We start from the raw sequence: 11,611 nt of genomic DNA, 5'->3' as shown, positions 1-11,611 counted from the left end.
AGGGGTAGAGTGTGGTTTCTTGGCTTTGATTTTAGGGCCAGTATGTGTATCTTTCACTGGTTCTAGTTTCAAGATCAGGGCGTGTTTCTTTCGTTGAACCTTTTATTCTACACAGAGCTTCATAAATTAATAAATTTTTTTCCCATGAGTTTTCAGAGGCAAACTATAAAAATATATAAAAATATAAAAAATGACATCATGAAACTTGAACAATTACTGACACTGTCAACTATTTCCAAAAAATTAATGCGCTTTTGTGTAAGAGTGTAAGTGTGCTGGGTAAAGAGCTTACCAAATACTTTACAATAATATGCTCATGATATTTTATAGGCACTCAAAGACTATTATAATAAGCAAAGGCTTGAACAGATTGATTGTACACAAAAAGGTTTAATGCTTTATAAAGTGAAACACATTGTTACACTCACTATATTTTTAGGGTTCCCCTGAGGTACAACTTTTTTTCTGATGATTTTGAAGATTACTCATCAATGCAATGGCTCTCCAGTATGTGCTCTTTCATGCACTTGAAGACCACTGTGGGAGGAAATGCCTGACCACATTGATTATAGTCATAGGGTTTCAGTACAGTATGTTCTTGTAAGCATTTGAACTTAACTGTGCCATGCAAAGGCTTCACCACTGGACTATATTAATATGGTATCTCTTCAGTATATCTTCTCTGTGTATGAAGATTACTGTGTTGTACAAAGGCTTTATCACATTGATTACATTGATAGGGTTTCTCTGCAGTATGTGTTCTTCTATGCATTTGAAAAGCACTGTAATAAGCAAAGGCTTTACCACAATGATTACATACATAGGGCTTCTCTCCAGTATGTGTTCTTTTATGTATTTGAAGATTACCTTGTTGTGTAAAGGCTTTACCACATTGATTGCATTCATAGGGTTTCTCTCCAGTATGTGTTCTTTTATGTATTTGAAGATACTTGTGATATGTAAAGGCTTTACCACATTGATTACATTCATAGGGTTTCTCTCCAGTATGTGTTCTTTTATGCATTTGAAGAACATTGGGATTAACATAGGATTTACCACATTGATTACATTCATAAGGTTTCTCTCCAGTATGTGCTCTTTTATGCTTTTGAAAATGATATTTTTGTATAAAAGCTTTGCCACACTGATTGCATTGATAGGGTTTCTCTCCAGTATGTGTTCTTTTATGATTTTGAAGATGCCAATTTCGTGTAAAAGTTTTACCACATTGTTTACAGTCATATGGTTTTTCTCCAGTATGTGTTCTTTCATGGTTCTGAAGATGACATTTTTGTGTAAAAGCTTTGCCACACTGATTGCATTTATAGGGTTTCTCTCCGGTATGTGTTCTTATATGTACTTGAAGAGCACTGTGATAAGCAAAGAATTTTCCACATTGATTACATTGATAGGGTTTCTCCCCAGGATGCGTTCTTTTATGTATTTGAAGAGCATTGTCATGAGCAAAGGATTTCCCACATTGATTAAATTCACAGGTTTTCTCTCCGGTAAATGTTCTTTCGTGTTTCTGAAGATGACATTTTTGTGTAAAAGCTTTGCCACACTGATTGCATTTATAGGGTTTCTCTCCGGTGTGTGTTCTTATATGTATTTGAAGAGCACTGTGATAAGCAAAGGCTTTACCACATTGATTACATTGATAGGGTTTCTCCCCAAGATGTGCTCTTTTATGTATTTGAAGAGCATTGTCATGAGCAAAGGAGTTCCCACATTGATTAAATTCACAGGTTTTCTCTTCAGTATGTGTGCTTTCATGCCTTTGAAGATGTTTGTTAAAAGCAAAGGCTTTAACACATTGGTTATCTTCATAGGGTTTCTCTCCAATAAGTGTGCTTTCAGTCCATTGCAGATGTCTGTCATATGCAAAAGCTTTAAAATACTGATTATACACAGAATGTTTCTCTTTGGTATGATTTATTTCAGGCCTGCAAGAATATTTGAGACACGTAAGAGCTTTACTATTTTCAATAAACCATTGATCTTTGTATCTCTATAAATAAATTTTACAATTTATTTGTAAAGTGGAATCAGATCTTAAGGTTTTATCACTGGGTTTACACTCATGTTGTTACCCTTAATTTTGGGTTATTTTGTATCTTTCAAAATGTCTATGATGGAAAGATACTTTATTAAAGAGTTCCCATTTATAGAATCTTTTCTATATGAGACTTTTTTACATATTTGTAGGAAAATGGCAAAATTCAGATACAGACATGTGTTATAGAAGGTAGAGCTTCTCCTAACAACTGCTCCTTGACTCTTGATTGTAAATGCCCATCTCGGTATTATGAGTAACACTATCTTTACTATGGACTGTTTGTTTATTAGAAGGTTTGAAGGATGTACTTATCACCTCTTCAACATGTATACCTTTTGTAATATGGTTGGTGTAAAATTGATGGTATGGCAGTTCTACAGCTCTCACTGAGTTGTGATTCAAGTGGTGATATCTGTTAAGGCATTGTTTCTGGTCTTCTTTCTTAAAAGAATGCCTTGGATATGCAATTCACCTACTTGAAATTAAGGTTTATGGTTATGTGAGATTTTAATAAACATCAATCAACATGAAGCTGAGTTTATTTACACTATGGGTTAGTGTAAAAACTCCAGAACATATTACAATTTCTTCTGAGGCATATTTTTTATCAGATTGCACATGATAATTACCTTTTATGTCTTCTAGAGCTTTGGAAATGTTCTTCAATATTATGGTCTTCCCAACTGTATCCTACAATAGAGTAGAAAATGTATGATATATTATGGAAATTTGTGCAAAATTTAAATTACTATCTTTACTGTATCTCAGAACCATGTCTAATTTATGCACCTCATTCTTCTTTCTCAATCAAATTACAGAAGAACTTCAAAAACTAAGGAACAGTTGTCCCCTTATTTAAAAACATGATGGAAAATTTAGGTTTACCTATGATACTGAGGCTATGGTAGATGTCCAGCATCACATCTTTGTAGAGATTCCTCTGTGAAGGATCCAGCAATGTCCACTCTTCCCAAGTGAAGTCAACATGCACATCATCATAGGTCACTGCAATCTGAAATGACCCATACATGTGTACAACGAAAGTATGTTAATGGCAACACTGAAAATGTACACCTCTTTGAGTATAGTCATATAATTCTGGTACTCCCTAAACTTATTCCATTAAATAGACATTATAATGTAATTACCAAGTCACTTTGGAAGAGACCTGAATAAAAGGTATCATTTCTGTACCTTGTGAATGGGTATCACCTTGCAAGAGAAACGCCTATTGAACAAGTAATTGTAAGCAGACAAGTAAGCAGATCAACTGTACAGAGTACATAGGAGAGAAATTATATAAACAATTATTAACTACAAAAAAGAAAAATAAAATAGACAGGCTGTGTATATTGCTCATGCCTTTAAATGCTCCAATCATAAGTCAGAGGCAAGTAAATCTGCGCTAGAGTTGAATGCCAGCCTAGTCTATGCAGTCACTACTAAGAAAGCCAGAAGTACATATTAAGACCATGTCTCCCATGCAAAAATCAGTCAAAAAGCAAACAAAAAGTAGAAAGACTCAGAAGGTCTTACTGATGTGACTACAATGAGTTCTATATTCATCTTCCAAAAACCCGAACTGCCCTACTTTTAACTGTAACATCACTAAGATTTTACTAAAAGTCACTGCACGTTTAAACACGTACAAATGGGCAGATGAAGACCTTATGAAACAGAGACTCCTAGGGCAGAGGAGGCCGGAGGAAACGAGCTCCACCGGGAGCAGAAGCCAGGAGCAAACCCAGTCCCGGGACACAGCGGATCAGGACTGAGAGACGACCTGACTCAGAGTCTGCGATCTCTACCGGAACCGGAGTGGGACTGAACCAGCTACCTAGGACAGAGAGAACGAGCTCCACCGGGAGCAGAAGCCAGGAGCAAACCCAGCCCTGAGAGCCAACCCAGTCCTGGAACACTGGCAGATCAGGATTGAGAGACGACCTGACTCAGAGTCTGCGATCTCTACCGGAACCGGAGTGGGACTGAACCAGCTACCTAGGACAGAGAGAACGAGCTCCATCAGGAGCAGAAGCCAGGAGCAAACCCAGTCCCGGGACACAGCGGATCAGGAGTGAGCCAGCGACCAGATCCAGAGTCAACAATCTCCACCGGAACAGTACAGGGGAGTAACCGCTGAGTGAGTGAGCCAGAGCCAGAGACTGCTGAGGGTCGGGACATGAATCTGGGACCTTCAAGGGAGTAGACCTAAGCCAACCCCGGTGGATCTGGGCGTGAGTCTAGGACCTCCCAGGAACTAGGTCTGAGCCAGAACCTCTGTCAGCCTGGGCATGAGTGAACCTGAATCCTCCGAGGGGATAGGCAGGAACCAGAGATGGGGGGGGGGGGGGGCAGGCATGAGTCTGGGATCTCAGAGAAAGTAGGCCCGAGTCAGGACCTCTGTGGATTCAGGCATTGGTCTGGGACATCTAAGGGAATCGGCAGGAACCTGAAACCTCTGTGGGTTCAAGCGCGAGTCTGGGACCTCTGAGGAAGTAAGCAGGTCCTCTGCGGGTTAGAGCGCGCCAGAGCCTGGGACTTCCTAGGCAGCAGACAGAAACCAGAAACCTTTCCAGGTCCAACTCCAACCCAGGGACTTCTGCTAGAGGGAATCCAGAACACGATTTAAAGATACAGGTCAAAGCCAGTAATCTAGGCCAAAGTTGTCCTGAGGCAAGGAACTCCACCTTAGGTAACAAATTTCACAGGAGTAGAACTGAGTGAGACTCCTTTGGGGGAGCAGAAGTCAGGAACAAATCCAGCCCTGGGAGCCTACCCAGTCTCAGAACATTGGCAAAACAAGATATTCCGTGACAAATTTAGATCTCACTAATACCTAGCCATAAACGCAGCCATACACAAAATACTAGAAAGAAAACTCCAACCCAAGGAAGATGGCTACACCAGCAAAAACAGACACTTGATGACCTCATAACAGCAAATTCTGAAGAAGAAAAAAATGCACAAATTAACATCACCAACAATGAAAACTAAATAAACAGGAGATAGCAATCACTGGTCATTAATATCCCTTAATGTAAATGGACTCAACTAACCTACAAAAAGGCACAGGCTAACAGATTGGATACGAAAACAGAATTCATCCTTCTTCTACATACAAGAAATGCATATCAACCTCAAAGACAGACATCATCTCAGAGTAAAGGGTTGGGAAAAAAATATACCAATCAACTGGACCTAAGAAACAAGTGGGTATAGCTATCCTAATATCTAATAAAATAGACTTCAAGCTAAAATCAGTCAAAAGAGACAAAGAAGGTCATTTCATATTAGTCACAGGAAAAATCCATCAAGAGGAAATTTCAAAACTGAACATCTATGCCAAATACAAAGGCACCCTCATATGTGAAAGAAACATTTTTAAAGCTTAAATCATGCACTAAACCCCAAATATTAATAGTGGGAGACTTCAATACTCCCCTCCCTACACTGGACAGGTCAAATAGAAAAAAAATGAACAAAAAAAAAATAAGAGAATTAACAGATGTTATGACTCAAATGGACCTAACAGACATCTATAGAATATTCCATCCAAACAGAAAAGAATATACCTTCTTCTCAGCACCTCATGGAACCTTCTCAAAAATTGGCCATATACTCAGTAACAGAACAAAACAAACCTCAACAAATATAAAAAAGAAATTGGAATAACCCAATGTACCTTATCAGATCACCATGGTTTAAAGCTAGAAGTCAACAGCAATACTAATTCCAGAAAACACACAAACACACAGAAATTAAACAATGCTCACCTGAATCATCAATAGGTCAAGGAAGAAATAAAGGGGGAAATTAAAGACTTCCTAAAATTCAATGAAAATGATCACACAACATACACAAATTTATGGGACACAATGAAAGCAGTGTTAAGAGGCAAGTTCATAGAGATTTTATATTCAATCAACTACATACAACCCAGGTTACTCTAGACTAATGGCCATCCATGATGAAAATTCATTTAGTCACTTCAACAATCCTCATAATCTGCAACAACCCTTACACCGCTCCAATGTCCAAAGTCTCTCCAGACACACAAGACAATCCTTGACAGTAACACCTTGTAAATTCAGGAAAGAAACAAGTTACATCTTTCCTACATACAACAGCACAGCACACCATTCATATTCTGAGAGAAATGGAGATACAATAAAAGAGGACGGGCCCAGGGCAAGACCAAATGAAGCACAGTAGAAAAACATCAAATCTGCTCCCTCTGACTAAAATTCAAGGGGCTTCAGTTTCAAAGGGCTTGGATGGCCCTATCCCTGCAACTTCTCTCTGAATGGCTCTCCCCCCATATGCAGTCATCTCTCCATGAGAGATGTCGAGGGCTGTAGATACTATAAAAATGTAGGGTGAAGGGGGATGCCCATATGAGCAGAGGAATTTTGTGTGCCTCTCCAGGCAGATGTCTCTGTTGTTAGGTGATTGTAATTCCTCCTAGGACTGATCATTATATAGAGATGGCCTTTGTACATCAGCATAACATCTCTCTGAAAGAAGTTGGTTTCGGGAGATTTCCATACTTCTAGCTCTACGCTGACAGTGGAACACAAGGCTGCATAATAAGTCTGACCGAAGAGCACAGGTTCTATGTGAATCCAAATATTTCTAGGATCTGTTTTAGTAAGTTTTTATAAAACTTGTATCTTAGTACTAATATTATCCAACTTTTTTAGTGATAAAACAGAAATAATAAAACCGATCAGTTTATAATTGACAATATATAAATCCAATCTAAATTAGTTATTCTCTCGTTTTATTGTTATTTTTAAATCATCTAGCATATCATAAAGAGACCTAACTTCCTCCATTGTAATAGTGTTCCTATTTTTGAATATGGAGTCAGTCTCTCTCTCTCTCTCTCTCTCTCTCTCTCTCTGTCTCTCTCTCTGTCTCTCTCTCTGTCTCTGTCTCTCTCTCTCTCTCTCTCTCTCTCCCTCTCTCTCTCTCTCTCAACTAATACCTCTCTTTAAGAATTCCCAGGCCGGGCGGTGGTGGCACTCGCCTTTAATCCCAGCACTTGGGAGACAGAGGCAGGCGGATCTCTGTGAGTTCGAGACCAGCCTGGTCTACAGAGCTAGTTCCAGGACAGGCTCCAAAACCACAGAGAAACCCTGTCTCGAAAAACCAAAAAAAAAAAAAAAAAAAAGAATTCCCAGTTTTCTTACAAAATCTGCCACCATTGACAGTGGAGCATCCAGCTGTGCAGCATCTCGGATGGAAGAACACAGGTGCATAGCTTGGCCGAGGAGAGCTGCAGCTGCTACCATGCAGCCATGAGCTAAGAGTGGCAACCTGAGGAGAGGGAGTCTAGGGGAAACCCTGAACTCACAGGGCAGAGGGAGCAGCTTTCTGAAAAAATATACATGGGGTTGTGTGGAAGAAGCCAATTAACTCCCCGAAGGCAGACCCAGCCAGTCGTAAGTGTGGTTGAGTCTTGTGCTGTTTGAATTCCAGGTACCAATGGAGTTTGTTGCACAGAAGTTGCAACAAAAAAATTTCCCCAATCTCACTTAGAGGCTTAGGCATAAAAGAGAGAAGAACCTATCTGGCTGCACAGTGACCCTGGAAAGAGCACCATGTGCAGCTCCATCCTGTGCCCCTGGCTGCAACCCACAATCAACATTTTCATGAATCATGCCTTAAAGTTGTGTGCCAATGTAGCACAAGTTCTAACAGGTGTTCAGAATAAAAGCCTGGGAATGATATGTAGGGATAAATGCTAAAAGATCAGAGAGACAAAGGAGCCAGTCACAGCCAAAGCTTACCTATAACTGCTCGGCCATATAATATGCTCTCTGTATGTACAGACCTCCAGACCTCTATGGTTAACTTGAAGGTAGCTTGGCTCTTTGAATTTCAGGCAAGCTTTATTTTGTTAGAATACAAGGAAGATTTTCACTACAGCACTTTACTTAACTGCTAGTATTCACATATGAGTGAGTACACACCATTTTTGTCTATGTGTGTTTTAGTTGTCTCACTCAGGATAATAAAGAACTCTATCAGAAGCCCTAGAGAGGAATATAAATGGGAGGAGACAGCTCTCAGACAGTGCCATTCCGAGACTCCTGGAGGCGGGATTGACTTTTCAGACTGGGGCTGAAGTAAAGCCAGTGGCTGACTCTTTTGCTTTTCTGATCTTCAGGTTGAACCCTAATATCTATCTCCGAGATTCTATTAATTGTGCTACGGGCCTGGAATGGAAAAGGTAGCTATCTGAGCATGAGACAGTGAGAAGGCAAGAGGAAATCCAGGAAACAGTCTTTGGCCATGGAATCTCCTTTTAGTGACCAGCTTGAATTTATATGCCTAAACTCCCAACATGGAAGACTATAACCTGATAGAATCAGCTAAATAATCCAGTTTTCCCCCCTAGAATCCTTTTGTTAATAGATTTAATCACAGCATCAGAGAAGCAAGTTAAAAAAAGACACCAAAAGTGAACTTGTTGCTAGGTAGAGCCCACAAACGTTGCCTTTTGGAAAAATGTAGCAGATATCAAGAGTTTAGGTGGCAAAAACTATAGAAAGTTGCACGCAGAACTTAATTGATTGTTCTTTCAGGATCAGGAAGTAGGGAAACTGAGAGTAATGGCAGAAAGTGGAGATAGAAATCATAGGATCTCAGTCAGAACCAGATAGACGCCATAAGAGTTTGAGCTAGAGGTCCTTTGTGTGGTATTTTGGTCCAAAATCTTTCTCATTCTGCCTATCCCCTAGAAATTAAAAGATCATACTTAAAAAAATAATGGACTAATTTCTTAAATGCAACAGTGAATCTGTTGGAAGGTATTACTGATGACTCATTCAGATCTACAGCAAAAACAAAACAAAACAAAACAAACCCCTAAAATGTCAATGTTTCAATTGCAGCAAACAAGGTCACCCCAAAAGGGGTTATGAACGGGGCATTCCTAAGCCGAAATCGACTATTATTAAGGCCTGTTAGATCTCATGCCACAAGGTTCAATCACGCTGATAACAGTACAACCCACAGAATCAGAGAGGCTAAGAAACAAAAAGGACTGTAGGGGAGATGTATGGCTTCCCTAGGAAGAGGAAACAGATCGTGTGGATGCATTAGAAGCAGGTGCGCATGGGAACCCAAGGGGTCAGGTGAGTAAGAAAGGGACAGAGGTGGAGAGCACAGGGAGGTGACTGGAAAGTAGAGCAATGGTGGTCTCTTGGGAGTGTCCCTCGTGCCTGACTTCTCATTCACCCTAGAATGGATCCCTCTTTCAAGGTATCTCTCTCCTTGCTCTTCCTCTCTATCCTTCACTCAACTCAAACTTCCCAATCGTGCATATTCCCCTTTCCTCCTTCCTAACTCCTTTACTACCTTCCTCCCTCCCCCACTGTGCCAATTCACAAAGGAGATCTCGTCTACTTCCCTTCCTGGCAGGATCTATGAATGTTTCCCTTACGGTTCTCCTTGCTTCCTGTCCTCATGTTGAAGACTGTAGGCTGGCTATCTTTTGCTTTGTGTCTAATACCCACGAATGAGTGAATACATACCATGTTTGTCTTTCAAAATGCAGACTTTTGCCGGGCGGTGGTGGCGCACGCCTTTAATCCCAGCACTCAGGAAGCAGAGGCAGGCGTATCTCTGTGAGTTCGAGGCCAGCCTGGTCTACAAGAGCTAGTTCCAGGAGAGGCTCCAAAGCTACAGAGAAACCCTGTCTCGAAAAACCAAAAACAAAACAAACAAAAAAAAAAACCAAAAAACAAAACAAAACAAAAAAAAACAAAATGCAGACTTTTCATTTCTTTCTAAGCCGATGTGTTTTTCATTGTAGACCTGAATGACTCATCAGTAATAACTATCTAACAGAAGTAATATTTTACCTAAAAATCAGCCCATTACTTTTGAATACTGCCTTACTCACTTTCTCAGAATGTAGAGAGAAATAGAAAGATTTGGGCCAATGTATCGCACAATTGGCCCCTAGCTACATTTTGTTCAAGCTTTCTTCTCCGTTGCCATCATTAAATTCTCTAACCAAAAGCAACACAGATAATGAACAGGTTTATGTGGTTGATACCCCTAGGTCACAACCCCTCCTTGTGGGAGATCAGGATAGAAACTCAAGCTAATAACTGAAGGCAACACATGAGGAAACATGGTTTCCTGGCTTTCTCTCTTGCTTAGTCACCGTCTCATGCTCAGCTTTCCCTCTAATCCAGCCCAGGACCACTTGTTTAGAGATACTGACAACTCAGTGGAAGAGCCTTCTCGCATCAATCGGAATCAACACACTCTCTCTCAGACACTGTAATCAGATATTCTGACTGGGCACAACCTCAATTGATGTTCTCTTGACAGCTAAGGCTAATTAGGACAAAGAGACAATAGTATATGAGGTTTTAAAGACTCAAAAATCCATGTGTTAATAATAATAGCAATCACTTATGCAGCAAAAACTCAAACATGAAGATAGCAACAATTGGAAAAACCTGAGATGCCAGGAAATAGGAAGATGCATGCCTCTAAGTTCAAGAGGAGATAACTGGCTATACACAGAAAGACCTCAAATCAACAAAAACTTAAAACAAGAAATATTATGAATATAAAATTGGTAAAGGTATATCACTTTACAGAAAAAAACAATATATTATTATATTACTATTTAAAATCAACAACATATATGGCACCACAGACAAAACAACACAGACCTACAAATATATATTATGGTTCCTTAAACAAGAACTGTAAGATTCCAATCAAAGTCAAACCCTAACTAATCACTGTCACCACTCATCCTGTGCACTCAGTTCTCTCCTTTACCAATCATAGAAAATTGGTTGGGCAAGGAGGTTGTTCCACCAAAACTGGAGATTTGCTTGAACCCTTCTCATACTTTAACTTTCTTTTTTTTTTTTTTTTGGTTTTTCGAGACAGGGTTTCTCTGTGGTTTTGGAGCCTGTCCTGGAACTAGCTCTTGTAGACCAGGCTGGCCTCGAACTCACAGAGATCCGCCTGCCTCTGCCTCCCGAGTGCTGGGATTAAAGGCGTGCACCACCACCGCCCGGCTATACTTTAACTTTCTAGAAAATAATTTTGACTACTGATGGAGGAAGGTCATTGGTTAAAAAATAAAGAAACTGCTTGGCCCTCATAGGTTAGAACATAGGTGGGTGGAGTAAACAAAACAGAATGCTGGGAGGAAGAGGAAGTGAGCTTGGACTCGATAGCTCTCCTCTCTGGGGCAGATGCAATGAAGCTCCGACCCAGGATGGACATAGGCTAGAATCTTCCCAGTAAACGCATCTTGGGGTGCTACACACATTATTAGAAATGGGCTAGTCCAGGTGCGAGAATTAGCCAAGAAGAGGCTAGATATAATGGGCCAAGCAGTGTTTAAAAGAATAAAGTTTGTGTGTTGTTATTTCGGGGCATAAGCTAGCCAGGCGGCTGGGAGCTGGGTGGCAGGAACGCAGCCCGCAGCTCCCCACAACAGACTATTAAAAGGGTCTCATGCTCCTGTGATAAAGAAAAGCATGTCTGTTAGGATCACTTAGACACCAT

General features: G+C 40.3%; 2 protein-coding genes across 3 annotated transcripts in view; both read right to left on the bottom strand.

The window, feature by feature from the left end:
• Positions 1–429: 429 nt before the first annotated feature.
• On the bottom strand, positions 430–3,065 carry LOC130863325 (zinc finger protein 431-like). The gene is made up of 3 exons (XM_057753248.1): positions 2,945–3,065; positions 2,689–2,749; positions 430–1,946 (listed from the first exon to the last, which is right to left on the bottom strand). The coding sequence occupies exons 1-3, from the start codon at positions 2,976–2,978 to the stop codon at positions 653–655; spliced, it is 1,389 nt and encodes a 462-aa protein (XP_057609231.1). The 5' UTR covers positions 2,979–3,065; the 3' UTR covers positions 430–652.
• The window catches only part of LOC130863322 (zinc finger protein 431-like), a 36,818-nt gene continuing 28,188 nt past the window's right edge, over positions 2,982–11,611 (bottom strand). Inside the window, exon 4 of one of the 2 annotated variants that reach the window (XM_057753244.1) lies at positions 2,982–3,071. In XM_057753244.1, coding sequence (XP_057609227.1) covers positions 3,062–3,071 — 10 coding nt within the window. In that variant the 3' untranslated portion in view covers positions 2,982–3,061. The remainder of the gene's footprint in view (positions 3,072–11,611) is intronic. The other variant, XM_057753243.1, reaches the window with a different exon arrangement.

The sequence above is a fragment of the Chionomys nivalis genome, chromosome 21 (genome assembly GCF_950005125.1).
Source record: "Chionomys nivalis chromosome 21, mChiNiv1.1, whole genome shotgun sequence".
NCBI lineage: Eukaryota > Metazoa > Chordata > Mammalia > Rodentia > Cricetidae > Chionomys > Chionomys nivalis.
The sequence above is the reverse complement of the archived record's forward strand: the minus strand, read 5'-3'. Positions and strand labels throughout refer to the sequence as shown.